We start from the raw sequence: 24271 nt of genomic DNA, 5'->3' as shown, positions 1-24271 counted from the left end.
AGTGCTTAGGCGATGACATGCCTTAAAATAATTGATAAGCTTAAGTTGATATGTTTCTCCTATTTTGTACCCCTCTTTGAGTTATTTGTACCATATCTGAGATTTCGTTGAGGTTATTCTTCTGGTTGAACATGATAAATGTTATTTCTTGATGGGAATTCTCTGTTTTAGCTGTGATAGCACACATTGCACATGCCTACAGCATGTTAATTACACCAGTCCAGGAGTATGAAACTTGATAATCATTGATCGTGTACATGTATTCTCGCATATTTGCTTTCTCTGTGTTATGAGCTGGACTAGTAGCATGTGACCACACCAGGCGGATTATGATTATTGGCACGTGAGTTCTCCGTGCGGTTGATTCTATTAGAACGTGAGTTGTCCGGGCGGCACGTGAGTTATCCGTGCAACGTGTGGATATGGATCCATCCCCCTAAGGTCACCCTCTCATGTTTGTCTCTTGATGGCGTACATATGATTATTGACGAAAACTGATCAGTGGTTTGATACGAATATGGAAAGGGTGAGAAAAGTTTGCCAAGTGTTATTTTAAAATTGCATTTCATCTGTACTTGTAATTTTCATGGTTTATTATCTGATTTATCTGCATATCATCTTATATATTGTACCCGTGACGGAGCAGAGAATTTTGAGTAATTGTACACACACAAAAATAGTCCTTTCAGTACCTTATACATATTTACATTATTGTTATGCACTTGTTGGATTTTATGAAACTGTACAGGTTATAACAGGTATCACTTCTATTCTCGTTATTTTATCTTGCCAAGGTTAGTTACGATACTTGTTGAGTACATTAGGTTAGTTGTACTCATACTACACTCTGCACTTAATTGTGCAGATCTAGTTGTAGGGACCAGTTAATTGTACACACACACATAAATAATCCTTTCAGTACCTTATACATGTTCACATTATTGTTCTGTACTTGTTGGATTTTATGAAACTATACAGGTTATAGCAGGTATCATTCATAATTCTCGTTTCTTTTACCTCGCCGAGGTTAGTTATGATACTTGTTAGTACATTTGGTCGGTTGTACTCATACTACACTCTGCACTTAATTGTGCAAATTCAAGTGTGGGGACCAGTTATCAGCAGTAGATTGGCTTGTTGGACTGATCTTCGAGAGGCAAGGTAGAGTTGCATTCTTGGCCGCAGTTTGATTTGTCTTTTCATATGTACTGCTGTTTCAGTTCAAACAGTATTACTATTTAGTTTCAGACTTGTATTCTGGGGGACCTACCTGTATTAGCAGTATTGGTTGTATAGAGATTTCAGACTTATGTTATTTCTATAAGTTCCAATGTTCTGTTTCTTTATTGTTGTGTTGCGGCTTGCCTAGCCGGTGTGTTAGGTGCCATCATGACGGGTTGAGATTTTGGGTCGTGACGAGAAGTTCTAATAAAACCTTGTCTTGTGTCTAAAGATTTATTTTTCCATTTCAATATCCTCTTTTCAGTCAATTTTGTTCACTGATTCGTAATATTTTCTTTTTGTGCGACAGAAGGATAATAGGAGCAAGAAGAAGATGCAATAGACATGTTTCTTGAAATTTGCCAATAATAAACTGTTAACATATAAATAAAAATAAATAAATAAGTAAAGGACATACATCAGGGCACATATCTAATAATGGAATGCCCACAATAACAACACAAGTGTAATACCACAAATGAATTCTGAGGAGGATAATGTGTATGCAAACTTTGACGTGGCGTATGAATATTGACAATGTATTCGGTGGAACTAATGTTAACAAGTCGCCAACAAACTAAATAGCCCATAGCCATGATATAACAGAACCAATTGTCAGACCAAATATTAAGAACAAAACAAGCACAGTCCCAGCTACCTCTGCATGTTGCAGCCGGACAGTTTTTGAACCCAACATCATTAACACACTAGTAAGGTAGCCATTAGTTAGCCCCAAAAGACAAGTTAGTATAGTAACTGGAAGCTCTGTCCTGAAGAATTTGGGCCCATGCAAACAACCATAGAATAGAGGCAAAAACAACAACCTCGAATAGCAAGCACCAACTGCAACCTCAGCATTTCCGAGAAAACATATAGAAGTAAGAGACTTCCCAACCAGATCAAAAACATTGTAGCCAGTAATCAACAGGATCGGATACCAATCCTTCAGAAGCTGAGAGTGCACGTCCTCTGTAATATATCCTGGAAATATGCACAAAGTGACCATATAAATGCTTAGGATTCCAAAGCCATACCATTTTACCGTCCCAACAATGTCCCACAAGGTCGATCTCCATAGTCCTCTCGTTAGGCCATACTTCTCCTCGTTCATTGTCCGAGTTTTAAGATCAGTGTATTTAATAACTGGAAGCCTGTGTGCCACATTATAAAGAATAATGCACAAGATCATCATAGCAATGCTGACAATAAAATAAAGGTTTGCACTTTTTCTCAGCCCATCTGCATCTTGTGGGTAAACAGCTTTTGTGAAAATTCTAAGCAACGAAACAAGGACACCTGCAACACAGAACAAAAGTCTAGACACAGTTATATATTGTTGTCAGGGAATATGTTTGAATTAAAAAAAGGAAATTACAAAGTGACAGAACCAGGGTCATCATCAACTAAAATATCAGATAGTCCAGCTACATTCAAACCAGTTAAATCATCTTTACTCAATCCAAAAGAGAAAAGTTCAACTAGTTAAACCATGAAAAAGATGACCTGTTCAACAATAAAAAATATCAAGCAGAAGTCTAATGGAAAGCCGACCAAAAAGTATTAAGCCTTTTGATTAGACCAATTAATGATGAGAAGAGGGGTGAATCGTAATTAAGAATAATAAAATCTAGACCAAATGTTAGATGAAGTAGACAAGATAAACGACGTTAGCTAATATGTTTGAGCTGATTAAATACTCATAAATACAACAACATAAATGTACAATGAATATAAATAAATGCGACTACCATAACAAAAGGAAGTTACTACCCAATTATTGTAAGATTCGGAAGGTTCCTTCCCCTGACAACAGCGTGGAAAGAAGGGAAATAAGAGGGGGTCGAGGAACCTTTGGATCTTGTGAATATAGAATCAAAAATGTATGCTCGAGTAATGTAATCAATGAATAAGACAACTTTAGTATATTCTTTCGGGTCAACCTTTTACAAAGTGTTCTTTCTCATAATATGAAGATCCCCTTTTGTTCTCTATCTCTTCCTATTTATAAGGGATATTTCTCAAAAACCCTAAAAAGTACAAAACAAAGAATATCCAAAGAAATATTCCTTGCGTCCATATTTGAATATATGCTACCGTTATTTCCTCATCTCAGTTGCCCGTCTTTGGCATCAACCGTCTTGAGAGCAACCTTCAGTTGTTCTACCATGGTCGACCCCGTCCTTTGTCTTGCTTATCCGTTACTGCCGAGTCACCAAATTTAGACCTATACACACATCAGGCCGACTTCTATGAAGAAGAATAAATTTGTTTATATGAGACTGCAACAAAATCCGAACACTAGTGAAAACCAATTTCATTTGCAAAATAGGCTTTTCAATCTTTCCTACAGATCATTTTGCAAAATTATTTAACCCCAACATATAAAAATTGTCTAGTACAAACATCAAGTCTAGCTCTAATCTTTGATGACCTCAAACGTAAATCTATTGACTGATTAGTAAGAAAATGCAGGTAGTCATTGAGGTGGATTGGATATTCTGTACATTCACCCCATATACAATTCCAATTAAATAAAAGTGAGAAGGACACCACTACATTTCTTTCTTGAACCCAACAAACTTTTCATTCAAATCAACAAATTTCAATGGAGAAAGTGCAAATAATACAGTACTTATATTCCCTCAACATACTGAGTCTCGAGTTTAAATCAGCTAGCAACGAGAAAAAGAATCAATTGATATTACCAATTAAGTTGTTATCAGTCAGGAATTTGGAGAAAATCTCCTCTTATTCTTTGGCTTTCAATAGGGCTATCAAATTTGGCCCAAACCCAATTGACCCCCAACCCGCCTAAGGTTGGATTGATTATCGACCCTAATTTATTGAACTCAATCCATCATAATCCAGCCTATCTCAACCATTTAAAGTTGACCTGTTTTTTAGCACAAACTGATCCATGAATAACTTTGCCAAAATATTTTAGAAATAATCTTTATTTGGTTGATATGTTATATGACCATATAACAAAAGAAAAAATATATATATTTAGTAATTATTCATTTGTTAAGAAAATAACACTTATTAGTTAAAGCTTGGTAGAAGTTGGGAGGGTAGGGTTATGACCCAAATTTTAGCCCATCTTGACCCCAACCTATCTCACCCAAGTAATTTTTGGGCGAGTCAAATTGACTCAACCCATTTTGTCTCGCCCGAAATCGACCCAACCCGCCCATTTGACACTCCAAGCTTTCAGTATCCGGATATTTTCGTGTTGATTGTTCTTCTTATAAATAATACTAATATCGAGAATTGGATACTTTCACAATCTTATTTTAAACCTATTATTAGTATTTCATTAGTTCCAATTTATATGACTCTTGTTATTTTGGGGACATACCAAATAAATGATACTCCCTCCGTTTTAATTTAAATGAGTTAGTTTGACTCGGCATGGAGTTTAAGATAAAAGAAGAAGACTTTTGAAACTTGTGATCTTAAAAGTTTAAGGGGTAAAAGCTGTGTGGGGCCATGACATTTGTATATAAAAGTTTCTCATTAAGGGTAAAGCGGGTAAAATGAAGAGTTTAAAGTAGAATTATTTCTAAATTTAAAAATGTGTTATTTATTTTGGAACAAACTAAAAATGAAAGTACCTCGTTTAATTTTAAAGGGAGTAACATTGTTTTCTATTTCAAATAAAATTTCAATTCTACTTTAATACTTCCGATATCCACATAATAAAATCCATGCTCAAACAAATACCATATAAAACAAAACTAAGGAAAAAATGATTTAAGTTATAAATACACTAACAACTACACTATGCTAGCAAGTTATTTATTACTCCATATTTTTCAGATTAACAATTACTCCCTCCGGTCCACTTTAATTAATTTTTTGGTATTTTTCTTATGATCCATAATATTGATTTTTTCAGATATCAAAAAAGAATTAATTTCTTTTTTTCAAAGTTGTCATTAGAGTAAAAAGCCTAGAAATATTTATTATATTTTCAATAAATAAAATAAGGTTAATATGGTCAATTTAATTGTTAATTAAAACCAAAAGCTAAATTTCTTAATATATATAAAAACAGCCAAAAGTCAAGTAAAGTAGATAGGAGAGAGTAATAGTTATCAAGTTGTAGTTACCTAAGTCAATACATAGAATCTAAACGAATTTAAACGAACAAATTATACCTGAAGCAGCAGTTCCTGCTAGAGTAGCCTGAATGTACCTATCTGGCAACTCTCCGGCGGACCCAATTACCCCACCTTGAACCAACCCATTCGCAGCCCCAGAAAGCCCAACAAGCCCCACCGTAACATAGAACCCACCATAAACTCCAACTCTGCCCTTAACATACCAAAAATCCATCAAAGGAACCATGACCAAAGCCACCACATACAGAAACATCCCAACATTAATTCTCACAAAGCAACTCGACTTATTAGCAAAACCAACTATGAATAGCAGACAAACCAAACTGAGTGTCATGTTTACGATAGCGAAAGTACGATCAACTGAGACCGTTGGATAAAGGAAGGTGAAGTAGTCAACGGCTGTGATGAAGACGTTCCATGGGAGAACGTAACCTGAGCCGAGGAAGAAGTAGATTACATAGGCTATGTGGAATGAGTCCTTGGGGATATTATTTGGATCGGATGAGGGAATCAGTAGAGTTGTTGTTGATTCAGAATCTTCGTCACCCATCGGCGGTGCTGGGCAGTTTTTTCGGAAGGATGAAGGTCAACGGCGTGGAAAGATTTGCTGCATGATACTCTGGGGCAACATGGGAAATCTTTTAAAAGAAAGGGGCCATTTGGTCCGGAAGCAAATTATAAGGAAATGGCGTGTTCACACCGCGTATAGCGGAGGAAAGAATTGGAATATAGTATTATCTTGTTTTTCTTATTGGACTTCACACATCTACTACTTGATGTGTGTGTTTTTTGGGATTTTTATATATTTATACATTATTGAAAATTTTATTATCCTCCCTACTCAGGTATTAATTTAATTATCTCCTATATACAAATATATCAATTATATATATTTTAGTTTATATATTGTTATAGAATATCAAATTTGTATCAAAATTAAATATTCCGGCATTTAATTTGTCTGGTTTAGGTTCCAAATAAAGCCATCATTAGCTTACTGAAAATTCCTTGTATAGTTTCGAAGGCATATATACCCTTCAAATATAAATCACTACAACATTATGCATCTACAGCTATAAATTCTTAGCTACGAATATAAAATTTGTGGCTATTACTAAAAATTAGAGTTTCGTGGCTATTCACAAATTGCTGAAATTTCTTAGCTATAAAAATTAAATTGGCAGAGCTAATACCTCATTTTTGCTATAGTTAATTTATGTCGTGGCAATAACTGCCTAAATAGCTACAAATTTATTGCTACACTAAAATTTTGTAGCTAATTATTAGTTTTTGCCAAGTGTTTGAACTATTGTAGCGATAATAACCTTTTTGCCACGACAAATTATGTCAGATAAAATATTGAACATCTTTGCTTCAAGTTATAAAAAGCATGGCAATAGTAGGGTCAATAGCTACGATTGAATATCATTGCAAAATAATATAACAACGAATTTATAAAGCTACAATAAGTATTGTAGCTAATTTTAATTTTTTGCTATGCATCTGACATCACTGTAGCTATTGTAATATTTTAGCCGCAATATATTTGTTTGCACATAATTTTATAGCTAAAAGAATAGTCTTGCTTCAATTTTCAAAACTCCTAGCAATTGTTGGGACATAATAGCTACATTTATTTGTCATAGTAGCTACATGTATTACAGATTCATGTTGAAACCGTGATGTGCTAAAATTATATACAACATGGAATCTACATGGTCTAAAGATGCTGAAAGCAATTCATACATAATTACAATGGTGGCTTACTGTGGGAGTAAACAGTGCCAACATTGAAGAATTAACATCAACATATATAGTTGTTCATGCCTGCTATACATATTTTAATCTTAAACTAGTAATCTTCATTAGCAAGACTCAAAGTATTCTAGCGAATATGAGTAGCAAACTACAATGTATTGAATATGGTTCCTTTCATATAATTCAGATTTATCTTTTTGAATATTTAACCTCCTATAGACTTTATTCTTGAGTCCCAACTTGGTTAATATCTTTCCACTCGTGTGATTTATATTTTTTCGCCTTTGTTTGATTCTTTTACGTTGTTGTAGAATAGTTGATGAATCTTTACTCTAGCCATCTTTTATTTTTTTTTTTACTTCATCACCCTTTAAACAATAAAAATGTCTAGAGAGTTTTGTTAAGTCCTATAAAAAGAACATATATTATTGCATTGTACTTCTGGTGAATTTTACATGATATTTAAAAAATACCGAAAATTAACCGAACCCGTACCGATACCGAAGAGAAACCGGCATGATTGGGACGGTTTCGAAAAGTCTAATTTTTGTTATATATAATAAAATAACCAAAAATTTGGTATGGTACTAATTTTATAAAATAACCGGCCGAACCGAACCGAACCATTGTCACCCCTAGTATCTAATAATTTAAAATAGTTAATATAGACGTGTGCATGTATTGTAGTTTATATCAAATACATAATAACTTTAAATATTGTTCAATTATTAATAAGTTATCTATATCTATACTATATTAAAAACATGAAGACCCTTAACTAAATATCATTGTCTTTTTTACCCTTTAAAATAACTTTCACAATAGACGAAATTATAATTTAAGTTACTTTCCTAATATTTAGGATTTTGAAATTAACTTAAATTTTATATACTTCTTACATTCACTTTTACTTGTTCACTGTAGACTTTTCACGCCCCTTAAGAAGTAATAATTGTAGTATGTATTTTACCATATAACCCCTTTTGAAAATGAGAAATTAATGATAAGAGAAAAACAGACGAAGAAAAAAAAAGATTATCTTTTTCTTGATTTAGTATAGTGGTCAAGTAAAAGTGAAAATATATTTTTAGTATAGTGGACGAGTAAAAGTGAACGAAGGGAGTATTAAATCTTTTTCTTATTAAACTAGCTAGGTAAGAAGTCCTAATATTTAAATATTTGGAATTGATTAATATTTTAACTTATGTGGATTGTACTAATTGAGAAATAAATCCGTTTTTCAATACTTATAAAATGAATATGAGAAAGATTTTATAGGGTGCCTACAATTAATTTCTTATTGACTGAAAATATCAGACATACAATCACATATCAAGTTAAATCTAAATTAAAATAGTTTCAACACAACAATTAAATATGCATTTTAATTTTATTATTCTAATCATACAAAAGAATTAATCCATGTTAAATTTAGCACCAAAATAATTTGATATCCTCCAAAGTAAAAACGAAAGATTCCGTCCACATTTTTATCCATGTTAAATTTAGCACCAAAATAATTTGATAGCCTCCAAAGTAAAAACGAAAGATTCCCTCCACATTTTTCCCTCTAAATATTTTGTCCTAAATCAAAGCCTCCATTTCTATTAGAGAGATTAGGGAGAATAAACTAAAATCACGTCCCTTTTCTATTAGAGAGATTAGAAAGCAAAAAACCCTAAAGCACTAAACTCACAAAAGAAAGCCAAGAATGGAGGGGCAAAATTTTTTATTACTTATCTTGTCATCCCTAGAAGCAAAGGTTCTATTTTCTTTCTCTGTCTCAATCCCACTTTCAACCTATAAATTTGTATTATTTTGTCTAATTTTGTAGATTTTGACTACTTCCCTTGTTCTTAAATTATCAGCATATATTACTTTTTGATACTTTTTTGGTTCAATTTATTAAGAATTGAATTTTCGGTGACTGCTTTTTGTAGGACCTTAAAGATAAGAAATTTACATCTTTTTCTGTGTTACTTTCAAACTCATTGAAAAATATGTGGTTATATGATGGGTACAAATATTTTTAAAAGTTCAATTGATGTTATAAACTTTGATGCTACATATTATATTTTTTAATTGAGTTGTTTGATTTTTTAGTGCTATGATTTATCGTCATTCGTCAATTGACTTGCTTTGCTCAAATTTATTTTCTTTATAACTTTAGCTAACTTGATGAGTACTCTTGGATTTAACGTGGTGGCCGCTAAATTTATTTTCGCTATGATATTTTTATGAGTATTTCTCTTGGAGAAAATAGTGTTAGGGGTAATGAGTTTGAAAAGGCGATGGAAGCAGTTGTAGAAGAACATGAATCTGCAAATTGAACAGGTAAGCATTATCTTTATTGATCTTAGTCACATATATCGATATTTTTACTTGACGTTATTTATTTAATCTTCTAGGTTCCAACGCTGTGAAAAGAAAAACTAGAGGTCCTACACGGTGCGTGAAAATAATTAATTTACAGGAGGGACAAAAACTACCGGTAGAATTTGATGAGGATCATCAAGCAATTGGTGAGAATGCAAGCATATTAATTTGGTTTTTGGGCCAAACAGTTAGAAGCCGAACTTGTTGCCCTTTAAAGATAAATGGTTGGAAAGAGATTGAGCAAGATAAGAACGACCATATGTGGGACATCGTTTTGGTAAGAAAAACTAACAAATTAATAACTCTATAATATTTTATAATTTCTTATGGATTAACAATTACTAGAATATATGATCATAAACTATGATGGTATTTATTTCTTATAGGAAAAGTTTAATTTTGATGTGTCCGAGTGAAGAAAAAGCGCAATTCGTGGTAAAATGAGTGACCTCTATAGAGAGTATAGGTACAAGTTGAAGAAGAAGTATTTTGATTCAAAAGCAAGTTAACAATTTTTAGAACACTATAATAATATTTTTAGAACGAATTTAGAAGAATTATATTCACATATTTTATTCTATTAATGATAATAATTATTTTTTTGCAGGAGAAAAAAAATAAAAAAGCTCCTTCCCGTGTTGAAGTTTTTATGGAATCTCGCAAGAGAAAAAAAGCAAAACAAGTTGATGCTTTTCAACAAGATGTTATTGTAATGTTGATGTGTTTTCTTTTCTTTTTTATCTCCTTTTATAGTATACATTTGTGCATATATTTAATTGATTTGCATTATTTGATTGTAGGTTCAATTCGACCAATTTAAAAAGCAGCAAAAAGAAGGAGAAATTTCTTTAAATGATGATGATATCTTTGAAAAAGTTCTTGGGGCTGAAAAAAAATGGATATCTTCGTGCATATGGACCCGAAAAAAACATCAGTAAATATTTTGGTGGTAGACCAACAAAAGTACAGCTTATAAAGCAACTAGAATTGACCAGAAAAGAGGCAAATGGGCGTGTGGAAGAAGTTAAAAAGGAAGCTAAGGAACAAATTAAAGAAATCAAGAAAGATATGAATGATCAGCTAGCAGAGATGAGTACGCAATGGGAAGAAAAATTGCAAATGATACTTGTAGCACAAGGTCTACAACAAAATACCATCTAACAGTAAGTAACTTAGACTTTTATTAATGTCTTTTTATATTAATAAATTTGTATATATATGATTCTTTAAGGTAGTATTCACATTTAAAATAAAATTTAATTTTCATATATAAAAATGCTTCATTGTATCATTAGTTATTTGCTTTTTTTTCTATTGTTATTGCAGTTTGTGGAGAAGTTATAAAAGTATCAAGGTCGACGGGCACATGTTTTTCCTCTTGTCAAAGCTTATTAATATGTTCCAAACGATGTTTTAATATTTGAATTGATATTGTTGAACCTTTGTTAAATTTTTTTGCTAATATATTGCATTTATTACGTAATTGAAGAAGATTTATGCTACAGTTGCCTATATGTTTTATTGCCAAAATTTGGTTGTATTTCTAAATAGGCTTTATATGAAATATTGTGGCTAATAATGAAGAAAATTTATTGCTACAATTTTATGCTTCATGGCAAAAGAAAATGGAATCTTAGCTATGGATTTTTGAATTCGTAGCTAAACATATACTCCTAATATATTTCGTGGCTAATAGTTCTATATATTTTCATGGCTAAAAGTATGGAATTTTAGCTACAATATGAAAAGGTTTATAGCAAATGCTTCAATTCATAGCTATGGAGTTTTTAAGTTATAGCTAAAGATGAGTACTATTGCCACGAGTCTAGGCTATAGAAATAGCCACAAAATTTGAGTTTGCATAGCAAATAAATTAAATCTTTTGCTACAATACAAAATTTCATAACTACAATATGAAGATTGCTACAAATTTTGTTCGTCGTGGCAAAGGAATAAAATTACTTGCTATAAGAATATTCTTCGTAGCAAAAAGCTTGTACAATCATAGCTACAACACACAAAATTTCTGTAGCAATAAGTATTACTCCTTAGCCATAGACCATATAAAGTCTGTAGCTAACTTTTAGCTACGCTACATTTTGCTACGAATGCTACATTGTGGCAAAAGTGTTTTGCCACAAAAATTTTCATATTTAGCTACAATATTTTTCATAGCTATAGATGTGTAATGTTGTAGTGAATATATAGACGATAATCGCAATGATTACTGTGGATGAAAATCATTACGACCATGAGTTATGATAGCACCATCATTAATTCGTGGGAATAGTTTAGGATACAAGAATATTTTTGAGCATTTAAAACAAATAAGTTTCATCTTCTTCGAAAATGCACCGATGTGCTCTTTGCACTCTCAACATTAGCATGAAACTAGGTGACTAAAAACCTGTTCTTCTTCAGGAGTGTTTCTTTCTTCACAATTGCTTGCATCCCCAACTTTCTTCTCATCTTCCCTTGTGGTGCTGGTGCCAGGATGAGATTCATTAGCAACTGAAGTTTCTGGAACACATTGCCGTTTTGGCACTTCTCGTTTGAAAGGTTCATGAAAAGTGTCGTACAAAATACTACAGTTAGGGCACTATGGAAAAGAGGAGAGGAGAGAAAAAAGGAAAAGCGTGTAACTGAATTCCCTAATTTAAGGCACTAATAATGGATTATATATGGAGAGAGGCGCCAGAGAATAGGGAAAAAGGAGAGGAGAGAAAAAAAGGAAAAAGGTGGAACTAAATCCCCTAATTTGAGATACTAATAATGGATTGTATATAATTTGTAAGTAATCCTTGTTTAAAGCGGGTAATATACAAAACTAGGAGAATTTTAGTAATAAAGTTTCAAATATTATGTAGAAAGGAAAAAATTCCTTATATAAATATAAATAGTGTTTACATGGAATTATCTGATTGTGGGCCTCTGAAGATTTTCAGAGGAGAATTATTTTGCTTGGGAAAACAATATTGTATAGCCGCTCTCAAGGAGTAACAAAGCGTGTATTTTTTTATACATATATATATTTCTATATGTTAGGTACAAAAAATATATAAATTTTATACACTTTTATAGCTATCGGATATAAATAGTTTTGATCGGGGGTTAAAAGTGATCTTTGTCCATTTTGCTTTGTGTTAATATTCGGCCCATCAAAGGCCAAAATCTACAAGTTGCCCAAACTCAAGGAGTGATAAAGTTCCTGTTAATATCTTTGGCAGCAGGAAACAAACACCATCTCGTCTTAGAAATTAGATGTTGAAGAAAACATGTCTCCTCTTAGAAATCTATGTAGTAAGTGCAATGGTTGTTGGACCACAAGGCTAATTTAGGAAGTCCGATAACAAACAAACAAAAAATGCCATGGGTACTAACCCTTGAAGCACAAAGTGAAGCAAACAAAACTTCGTTACCATGGAGTACAAGCAGTGGCAGAGGCAGGATCTCCATGAAAGTTCAAAAAAATTTTTTGTAGCTAGTGGGAATTGAATCTATAATCTTACAAAGGTTTTGAACCCCCTTAACCACTAAACTACACTTTTGAATTGTGTTAAGGGGGTTCAAAACTTAATATATAGAGGTAAAAAACAGATTTTACCTTATATACACAGTGTAATTTTTCGGCGAAGGGGGTTTGGGTTGTTAGATAATGAATGTAGACATAATCTGAATGTAGACATAATCTTATGTAATATACATAGCTAGCATAATTATAGGGATTCACAGCAGATTTATAGGATTTTCTTTTTGATTCTTTCCATAGTTAAGGCTCTATGTACTTGTATATATACTTGTTATTTCTTGAATACAATACAAGAGAGATTTCTCTATTGTCTCTATACTTTACATGGTATCAGAGCAGGTCTACTGCTCGCCGGAGTTGATTCGAATCCGCTGCCGGAAATTCCTTGGCCGGAAGCTAATCTGAGGTCTTTTTGACATTTCCAATTGACTTGTGGTGGTTCTCTGATCATAGAACCACATTTTGGCAAAGAACAACCTCAGACCAGATCGTATTCTCACTTTGTTTGGTCAGGTTTGAGTTTGGTTTATTGGTTATTCGATTTCGTTAATTCTGTGGTATTTTTCTTGGAGGCTGCCTGTGTGAGAAGCTTGCATCTTTAATTTTGACTCACTATGGTGATCGATTAGTGACTTGATATTGTCTGTTGGATCTTTCCTTATCAGAAACTTTTTTGGTCTCTAATTTTGTTTGAGTTGGGGACAAATTCGTTTGGTTCTCTGATTTGGTTGAGTGGATTATTAAAGTTGAATCCTGTTCAATAGATTGTTGATTTCGTATCTACCAGTATCTATTTGAATATCTTTTAGCTTCGGGGACCTCTGTTAGTTTAATCAGTTTGTTATTGAAAGAAAAAAAAATGATGGTAAAGAATAATAATGCAACAACTCCTAGTCCAACAATATTGGTTTCGGATGAGTTTCTAAAATTCCTTCAATATCATAAATCAGTTAAGGAATCTTCTTCAGTTACTGCCTTTGCTGGGTCAGATAAAACATGTCTTATCACCTCTTCCAATAAATGGGTGATCGATTCTGGTGCTACAAATCACATGACAGGTAATCCAAATATTTTTTCTAGCTTTCGCTCACATAAAGCACCCTCTCCGGTTACTGTAGCTGATGGATCAACTTGTAGCAGTGTTGGATCTGGGACTGTTAAACCAACTTCCTCTATTACCCTGTCATCTGTATTAAGTCTACCAAACTTGGCCTTTAACTTGATTTCTGTTAGTAAAATTACCAAAGACCTTAATTGTTGTGTTGCATTCTTTCCCGATCATTGTTTGTTTTTAGATCTTAAGACGATGAAGGTTATTGGTAAATGATATATATCTGGTGATCTCTACATTCTTGATGAATGGGAGCCACGGTCTGTTGCATGCTCTAGTATCGTGTCTCCTTTTGAAGCACATTGTCGACTTGGACATCCCTCTTTGCCTTTGTTAAAGAAGCTCTGTCCTCAGTTTCAGAATATTTCATCATTGGATTGTGAGTCATGTCGATTTGCAAAACACCATCGCATCTCGTTAAATCCAAGGGTTAATACGCGAGCTGAGTCAACTTTTGAGTTGGTCCATTCTGATGTTTGGGGACCATGTCCGATTGTTTCTAAAACTGGGCATAAGTATTTTGTCACTTTTATAGATGATTTTTCTCGAATGACTTGGATTTACTTTATGAAGAGCCGCTCTGAAGTGTTTACTCATTTTTCTGCCTTTTGTGCTGAAGTCAAAACTCAATTCAATGCTTCAGTACGTACTCTAAGGAGTGATAACGCTAAAGAATACATGTCAGAGTTATTTCAGTCCTACATGAGACAACATGGTATATTACATCAGTCTTCATGTGTTGATACACCCTCTCAAAATGGAGTTGCTGAGAGGAAGAATCGGCATCTACTTGAGACAGCTCGAGCACTTTTGTTCCAAATGAAGGTTCCTAAACAGTTCTGGGCTGATGCGGTTTCTACGGCTTGTTTTCTGATTAATCGCATGCCATCTAGTGTACTCGATGGTAATGTGACTTATAGTGTTCTTTTTCCGAATAAGTCATTATTTCCGGTGGAACCTAAGGTGTTTGGAAGCACATGTTATGTTCGAGATGTTCGACCATCTCTTACCAAGTTGGATCCCAAGGTCGTGAAGTGTGTTTTCCTGGGCTATTCTCGCCTTCAGAAGGGGTATCGATGTTATTCTACTGAGCTTGGCAAATATTTAGTGTCAACTGATGTGGTATTTTTAGAGACTACACCATTCTTCTATGCACCTCCCATTTCTACAAGCCAGGGGGAGGAAGATGAGTGGCTAGTATATCAGGTTACCCGTACTTTGACAGAACAATCAGATGATACTCTTCGATCTCCCAGTTCTTCTATTGAGCACCAATCGACTATTATGCCTTCAGTACCTGCTCCAGCAAGACCTCCAATTGTTCAAGTTTATTCGCGGAGGCGAGAGGCAAATGATACATCTCCCGCACCAGTTCCTGCATCATCTGATTCTTCTTTGCCTAATCCTCCAGATAACCTTGATCTTCCTATTGCTCTTCGCAAAGGTACACGTACTTGCAAATCGACATATTCAGATGATACTCTTCGATCTCCCAGTTCTTCAATTGAGCACCAATCGACTATTATGCCTTCAGTACCTGCTCCAGCAAGACCTCCAATTGTTCAAGTTTATTCGCGGAGGCGAGAGACAAATGCTACATGTCCCGCACCAGTTCCTGCATCATCTGATTCTTCTTTGCCTGATCCTCCAGATAACCTTGATCTTCCTATTGCTCTTCGCAAAGGTACACGTACTTGCAAATCGACATATTCTGTTGCTAACTTTGTTTCCTATGACCACTTATCCTCTACGTCTAGATCTATGATTGCTTCTCTAGACTCCATCTCCGTAACCAAAACAGTGAAGAAGGCTTTGAATCATCCCGGATGGTCTGATGCAATGCTTGAGGAAATACATGCTTTAGAGGACAACCACACATGGGATTTGGTAGATTTACCAAAGGGAAAGAAACCAGTGGGATGCAAGTGGGTCTTTACCGTTAAAGTTAATCCAGATGGTTCTGTGGCAAGACTTAAGGCCAGACTTGTGGCGAAAGGGTATGCTCAGACTTATGGGGTGGATTACTCTGACACCTTCTCCCCGGTTGCCAAACTCACTTCTGTCCGCTTATTTATTTGTCTAGTTGCGTCCGAGAATTGGCCTTTACATCAGTTGGATATCAAGAATGCGTTCCTTCATGGTGATCTTCAGGAGGAAGTGTATATGGAGCAACCACCCGGTTTTGTTGCTCAGGGGGGGAGTATGGGAAAGTCTGTCATTTGAAGAAGTCCTTGTATGGCTTGAAGCAGAGTCCACGAGCTTGGTTTGGCAAGTTCAGTGAGGTAGTTCAGGAGTTTGGGTTGAAAATGAGTAAGTGCGATCACTCAGTCTTCTATTGGAAATCAGTAGCTGGCACTATTCTCCTCGTTGTATATGTTGATGATATTGTTATCACAGGAAATGACTATGCTGGGATTTCTTTCCTCAAGTCTTTTCTGCATACTAGGTTTCATACAAAGGACTTGGGCCAGTTGAAATACTTTTTGGGAGTAGAAGTAAATAGAAGCAAGAAGGGAATTCTTTTGTCTCAGAGAAAGTACATTCTTGACTTGCTTGCAGAAACTGAAAAGTTGGCAGCTAAACCTAGCAGTACTCCAATGATTCCTAATGTGCATCTTATGAAAGATGATGGTGATCCTTTTGACGATCCAGAGAGATACAGGAGGTTAGTTGGGAAATTAAACTACCTTACTGTGACTCGTCCAGATATTGCTTTTGCGGTAAGTGTTGTTAGCCAGTTCATGTCTGCACCAACGATCAAACATTGGGCAGCTTTGGAACAGATTTTGTGTTACTTGAAAGGAGCTCCTGGACTTGGTATATTATATAGCAATAACAATCATACTCATATTGAGTGTTTTGCAGATGCTGACTGGGGTGGATCGAAAATTGATAGAAGATCTACTACAGGTTATTGTGTCTTTGTTGGAGGAAACTTGGTATCATGGAGGAGTAAGAAGCAAAGTGTTGTATCTTGATCTAGTGCAGAATCCGAGTATAGAGCTATGTCACAGTCTACATGTGAGATTATATGGATACATCATCTGTTGACTGAAATTGGGTTAGAGCATCCAATACCAGCAAAACTCTGGTGTGACAATCAAGCTGCCCTCCATATTGCGTCAAATCCGGTGTATCATGAAAGAACTAAGCATATTGAGGTTGATTGCCATTTTATTCATGAGAAGATTCAGGAGAACTTGATCTCCACTGGCTACGTGAAGACAGGAGAGCAACCGGCTGATTTGTTCACAAAGGCGTTGAATGGAATTCGAGTTGATTACCTTTGTAACAAGCTGGGCATGATCAATATCTATGCTCCAGCTTGAGGGGGAGTGTTAGATAATGAATGTAGACATAATCTGAATGTAGACATAATCTTATGTAATATACATAGCTAACATAATTATAGGGATTCACAACAGATTTATAGGATTTCCTTTTTGATTCTTTCCATAGTTAAGGCTCTATGTACTTGTATATATACTTGTTATTTCTTGAATACAATACAAGAGAGATTTCTCTATTGTCTCTCTACTTTACACGGGTAAACCCCCTTCCGCCCACTAAATCCGCCCCTGAATACAAGCCACACTTTCTTTTTAAATTTGAGCGAAAATTACCGACCAAAACTTCATAATCACGTGAACGTGCAAGAGGAGAGAAAGCAATTTGAGAAATGATATTTTTATACATAAAATAATGAATAAGTTATCTTAACCGTGAAGTCAAAATATTTTAGTTTTTGATCACCTCTAAAGTCGTGTGATGATCGCTGCATAACGACTTTGGCTTGAAATTACTACACTTATATTAGACAGAATAGCTCAATCAACATGTCTGATTTGTAGTATAGCATTGCTAAGTAAAAATTTCTCCTTTTTATTTATTTAATTGAAGAAATAGATCTTTGACCAAATCCGACACTAAAAAGTTAGCTCAGGATTATCCAAAAGTATATACTGCGACAATAATTGGTTCTCTTTACTAATGCTAAACAATTACTAATAATTTCAAGAAAAAAGTAATCAAAGGTAAAAATTTACATGTATTCAAGTGTCATCAAATAAATGAACAATATATATAAATTATATTAATAATTTATTACTTAACCATGATAAGTAAGTACTCATATTCTCCGTGATGTAGGTGCATCGTGTTTTTTTTGTTTCCCTCTAGAAAACCATTGTTATTAAGCATGACTCACGTCATAAATAAAACGGCCACAGAGAAGCCAACCTACCTTCTTCCCCCTCCACACCCCCCCCCCCACCCCCACCCCAACCCCTTAACCCATCCTCACCTCTCCACTTTCCGAAAAAAAAAAAGGCGTGTTGACACCGCGTATAGCGAAGGAAAGAAGGAATATATGCTTGCCCCTAGATGATCTTGTTTTTCTTATTGGACTTCACAGTTCTCACCTGTCTTCCATTTATATTCCCTAAGACATCTACTAGTAGTACTTATGTATTTTTTTTTACCTGGTCCAGGTCCCTCACGTTTTTTACACATATTAACCACCATTGATATCCCTCCACGTGTCCTACCTTCCTCGGTAGCCTAACCCTCGAATTCTTTCGAATCTTCTGGGCTAAGGAAAATCCCTCCCCTTGCCTAATCCGCTTAATGCTCTTTTTTCTTGGTTTATATATTTACTCATATACCCTCTTTAGATACTGACATTAACAGAACCAAGCCTGCCTAATGTGTACATATTTCAACATAAAAAGCCCAAGGTCATTAATGGAACTCCAAAATCAATAATGAAATATTACTAGTGATATGAAGAACCATTCATGCTACGATGCTATAAATACTCACTCCAGTACTTCCGTTTATAAGGAAAATTGCCATTAGGCATTTTTATACAGTTTCTTATCGAAATTCACTGTACTTTTGAAAAATGGGATCACGATTTGAGGTGGAAGTGAAGATCTCATCGGCTAAGGATTTGAAGAACGTGAATTGGCGTTACGGCCGTCTCAAGCCCTATGCTGTTGTTTGGGTTGACCCTAAAGCTAAATGCTCCACAAAAGTCGACGAAAATGGTGACATGTCTCCTTACTGGGACGAAAAGCTTGTGATTCCTTTGTATTCCCCGATCGAGGAATCCACCTTGTACATCGACATCGTTCACGCTAACGCCGAAAAGGATACCAAGCCTCTCATCGGCTCCGCCAAGCTTCACCTCCGTGACGTCGTCGATACCGTCGGCATCGGCAACTGTTGTGAGCGTTCACTCGATTTGAAGCGTCCTTCTGGTCGCCCTCAAGGGAAGGTGAAAGTTGAGGTCAGCGTTCGTGATCCGCGCTATCGTGCGCCGGATCCTTATTATGCGCCTCCTTACGGTGTTCCACCACCTGGATCACGGGATTACCCGGCTGGGCCTCCGCAACCTTACGGCGGATCATACGGTGCTCCTTCACCTGCTCCCTCTGCTGCGCCGCCGCAACCTTACGGCGGATCGTACGGTGCACCTGCTCCCTACGCTGCGCCGCCGTCAGGTTATCCGTACAGCGCCGCTCCTGCTCCGGCGCCTTATGGTCAACAACAACCGAGTTACGGTGCTCCTCCTTCGCCGTACTCTCAGGGAGGTAGTTACGGGCAGCCGGGTTATTCACAGGGTAGTTACGGGCAGCAGCAGGGGAATTACGGGCAGGGAAGCTACGGGCAGCAAGCAGGGTATAAGTACGAGGAGAAGAAGAAGGGCAAATTTGGAGGAATGGGGTTAGGAGCAGGATTGGCTGTGGGTGCGGTTGCAGGGGCGTTGGGTGGACTCGCGATTGCAGAGGGAATTGATCACATAGAGGATAACATCGCAGATAAGGCTGCCGAGAAGGTTGAGGATGATCTCGCCGATGATGATTATGATGGTGATGATTTCTAGGAAAATTACTTGATCTAGTTGACTTTGATTTACATTTTCTATGGTAGAATTATCCTGAAAGATAAAAATTGGGTTCTTTAACCTTGAAAGCTAAAGCTTGTAAACTTTATGCTTTTAATTGTTGTTCGATGTAATATGTGAAGTGTCGAACACATAACATGTAATGGACGAAAGTTGTTGCTATCAATTTGGATGTTTATGTCCAAACTTCCATTAGGCAGATTTGCGATCTTAATTGCTAGACGTAAGCGATTAATACATTTATTAGGTAATTCTGGTGAAGATGAAGGAACCTAAATCATTCCATATGCGTATTTCAATTTGTTTGATCCATTGACTCGCCTGGCTTTTATCTCATGTTTTTATGTGCACATTTTGAATTCTCCTTCCTCCACAACCACATCCCTGTAGGGTTCCATAAGGCTCTAGATTGCGCGATCTCACTCAATTGCTCAATGTAAACTATTTGTACATGTATTCAGTAATTCTGCTGGAGATGAAGGAAAAAGCAATATGGTTTTGTATTCAAAGCATGTTTGATCCATCCACTCGCGTCTTAATCTTATGTTTTTTTGTGCACAATTTGAATTCACAAGGTATGCGTATTCACTATCCTCCCTAGATCTCACTCGTGTGAATACACATATTGTTGTTATTGTTGCTATACTACTATGGAAAAGTTAAGTTCAATAATGTTAGTACCACTCATCCAAAAATACCTTCCAAGAGAACACTCTTTAGCACTAACCATTGTAATGTTGGATTTCATCGCAAATTAAATTCAGATTATCGTTATAAGCCACACCCAAAATCTCTAAGCTTTCCTCTAAACTCTAGACAATTCAGGGTGTACACAACCAGCAACCTGGAATTTTCTTCCTCAAACACAAGATAACGTCAATACTTCTTTGCTTTCCCGATGAGTAACGCCAAAGACTTAAGACTTGGACGTAGTGCAATTTAGATAATCTGCATTTATTGTTTAAGAGATTAAAAGGCAACTCTCTAGATGAACATGTGCAACTACAAAGAAATTAGAGGAGAACTTAGAGTAGAGAGAATCACAGTGTGTTTGGTATGGAGGAAATATTTTTCAAAACATATTGTTTATCACATAGCTTAGTCTGTTTACCCTAAAAATTGAATAACAATTAAACTTATAATGTGGTTTTAAGGACACGTGGTTTCACCTAATACCAATTGATGAATATGAAGATTAGCTATAGAAATTAACAATAAGGTAAAGCAAACCAGTGTTGAAACGCAATTCAACCCTCAAGCTAGAATGCCCACGAACTGATCGGTACCAAAACAGTTAAGAAATAAGCAAGCTGATGAACAAGAATATAAGTTAAAGAGAAAATGTTATATTGCTTTGATATGTGTGAACAATGTGTCCTACAAATGATTAGAACCCCCCTTTATATAGTAGAGGAATTCTACTTACGGTATAACTCTAATTATAGAAGGAAATCCCATGATTAGCTAATTAACTGTTCCTGATTTGATCCGTTCCGAGATTAACGCCATGATCTTCGACCAGTCACGGATATCTCGCTTTTGTGTTATTGTGCTATCTCCGATTTCGCTCGATGTCTGTCTCATTTGATCTCGATCGCCACTGACCTCGATTTTGACAGGTACCTCGTTCCCGAACTCGGTACCTTGTCCTCGTGCTTTGGTATGATCCACTACAGGGCCGACCTTCGATGCAACTCCCTAGTCTCGGGCAAATACTAAAATCGGATGGGTCCGATTTTAACCGTATACTGTTAGACTCCATTATCGGAGAAATCTTAAAGTGAGAAGGAAACCCTAAACGGAAGAGAGAAAAGATAGAAAAGAGAAAGATATTTTTATTATGTTTTCTTCTGTGTCTTTCTAGAAAATTCAGCTCATGTATATAGTCAAACATGACTTATTGTAAAACAAACTGGGCCCGGGTTCTATACAAAATTGGGCCCAAAATGATAAAATCAGAAGCTAACTATTGGGCCTCTTATTTGATGAGTCCTTCAGCCCAACACCCCCCCTCAAGCTGGAGGGGGAAGCCACTCCAAGCTTGCCAAGCAAATGATAATGAAAAGGGCCTGCAAGAGACTTGGTGAAATGTCAGCAGGTTGATCAGAAGTAGAGATATGGTGGAGAGAAATCAAACCAGATTGCAAATAATCACGAACAAAATGGCAGTCAATGTCAATGTGCTTGGTCCTTTCATGGAAAACAGGGTTATTGGCAATATGCAAAGCAGCATGGCTGTCGCAAAAAACAGGAATAGGGGAAGAGAAGACCAAACCCAGGTCACCAAATAGGCGAACCAACCAAGAGAACTCAGCCACAACTTTCCTCAAAGATCTATACTCAGCTTCAGCAGACGAAAGCGAGATAGTGGGTTGCTTCTTGCATTTCCAGGAAATTGGGCAGCCACCAAATTTAATGAAGAAACCAGTTATAGACTTGCGAGATTGGGTACAAGCAGCCCAATCAGAATCAGCATAGGCCACAAGAGAAAGATCAGAAATGCTGGAGAGAAGAATACCCTATCCAGGATCATTTAAGAACATGGAGGGCAGCTAGCATATGAGGAACCTGAGGAGTCTGAAGGAATTGACTCAAATGTTGTACAGAAAAGGCAATATCAGGTCGAGTGTGCTGCAAAAAATTTAATTTGCCCACCAAACGTCTGTAGAGGCTGGGATCAGTAAGGGGTTGTCCCATATCAGGGGTGAGCTTGACAGAAGACTCAAGAGGTGTGACCACTGGATTAAAATGATGGAAGTTGAATTCACTCAATAGATCAGATGCAAACTTGTGCTGACTAACCAAATACCCATGAGGAGTCTTCAGAACTTCAAGACCCAAAAAATAATGGACAGATCCTAGGTCCTTGATCTTGAACTGGAAGTCCAGGAAGGACTTCAAATTGTCAAGCTCAGTCACATCATCCCCAACAAGTAATATATCATCAACATAAACAACAATGACGGTAAGAGAAGAAGAAGATGACTTGGTGAAGAGTGAGTAGTCATTCTTGCTAGAAATGTAGCCCCTTGAGGACAAAGCTTCAGACAGCTTAGAAAACCACTGCCTGGAAGCCTGTTTGAGGCCATAGAGAGACTTGAGAAGTTTGCAAACCAAAGGAGAAGAACCAGAAGCCAAGGGGGCAGAAATCTGAAGACCAGGTGGAGGTTTCATGTAAACCTCTTCATGGAGGTCACTATGAAGGAATGCATTATTCACATCAAGTTGATAGACAGTCCAGTTCCTCCTGGCAGCAAGAGAAAGTAGGCACTTGATGGTGGTGAACTTGACAACAAGAGATAATGTCTCATTATAATCAATGCCCTCCTTTTGAGTATCACCCCTAATGACCAACCTGGCTTTATATCTTTCAATGGAACCATCAAATTTTGCTTGATCTTATAAACCCACTTACAAGGGATAGGCTTCTTGTTAGGAGGAAGAGGAACAATATCCCATGTATGGTTTGCATCTAGAGCCTTAAATTCTTGTAGCATAGCCTCTTGCCAAGCAGGATGAGAGGCAGCCTGCTGGTAAGAAAGAGGTTCTTGCATGTGCAACTCAGTGAAGGAAACCTTAGGAATTTTAGAATCAGATTTGATAATAACTGAAGAACAGACAAAATCCTTGAGGTAAGTAGGAGGGTGACATGTTCTAGTGGATTTTCTGAGAGGAGGAGAATCCACAACATCAGGGACAAGAGAAGGAGGAGGATGTGGTGTAGAGGAATTAGAGACAAGAGAATCAGGGATAGGAGAAGGAGGAGGATGTGGTGTAGAGGAATTAGAGAAAAGAGAATCAGGGACAGGAGAAGTAAGAGTGGAAGGAAGGACTTGAGGAAGAGAGGGAAGAGAGGATGAGGAGGGTATACCATCCTCAAAAGGAACAGAAGAAAAAGGTTTTATAGGAGGAGAGGGAGAAGAGTAAGGGAAGGTGTGTTCATGAAACACAACATCTCTAGAAAAGATTATGGAATGATTAGTGAGATTAAGTAGTTTGTATCCCTTTTTACCACAAGGATAGCCTAAGAAGACACATTTGATAGCTCTAGATTGGAACTTATCCCTCCCAGGTTTGGGGGTAGTGGCAAAACATAAACATCCAAATGATCTGAGGTGATCATATGATGGAGGAGTGCCATGAAGTTTTTAGAAGGGAGAGATGTTGTCTAGGATAGAAAATGGCATCCTATTTATGAGATAAGTTGCAGTCAACACACATTCACCCCAGTATTTAACAGGAAG

The 24271-nt window shown here is 36.2% G+C and overlaps 2 protein-coding genes across 2 annotated transcripts; one reads left to right on the top strand and one right to left on the bottom strand.

The window, feature by feature from the left end:
- Positions 1-1623: 1623 nt before the first annotated feature.
- On the bottom strand, positions 1624-6096 carry LOC109243344 (equilibrative nucleotide transporter 1-like). Its single transcript, XM_019410255.1, has 2 exons — positions 5382-6096; positions 1624-2517 (listed from the first exon to the last, which is right to left on the bottom strand). Exons 1-2 carry the CDS (start codon positions 5893-5895, stop codon positions 1799-1801), a joined length of 1233 nt encoding a protein of 410 aa, XP_019265800.1. The 5' UTR covers positions 5896-6096; the 3' UTR covers positions 1624-1798.
- Positions 6097-18522: 12426 nt separating this feature from the next.
- LOC109243343 (protein SRC2 homolog) lies at positions 18523-20326 on the top strand. The gene has a single exon (XM_019410253.1). The coding sequence runs from the start codon at positions 19023-19025 to the stop codon at positions 20004-20006; it is 984 nt and encodes a 327-aa protein (XP_019265798.1). The 5' UTR covers positions 18523-19022; the 3' UTR covers positions 20007-20326.
- Positions 20327-24271: the final 3945 nt, after the last annotated feature.

The sequence above is a fragment of the Nicotiana attenuata genome, unplaced genomic scaffold (genome assembly GCF_001879085.1).
Source record: "Nicotiana attenuata strain UT unplaced genomic scaffold, NIATTr2, whole genome shotgun sequence".
NCBI lineage: Eukaryota > Viridiplantae > Streptophyta > Magnoliopsida > Solanales > Solanaceae > Nicotiana > Nicotiana attenuata.
Note: the sequence above shows the minus strand (reverse complement) of the source record. Positions and strands in the feature narration are given on the sequence as shown.

Coding starts and splice junctions, on each gene's coding strand:
- LOC109243344 (XM_019410255.1), bottom strand. CDS start 5,895: ATGGGTGACGAAGATTCTGAATCAACAACAACTCTACTGATTCCCTCA. Junction 2,518..5,381: donor AGCAGGAACTGCTGCTTCAG/GTATAATTTGTT, acceptor TCTGTGTTGCAG/GTGTCCTTGTTTCGTTGCTT.
- LOC109243343 (XM_019410253.1), top strand. CDS start 19,023: ATGGGATCACGATTTGAGGTGGAAGTGAAGATCTCATCGGCTAAGGAT.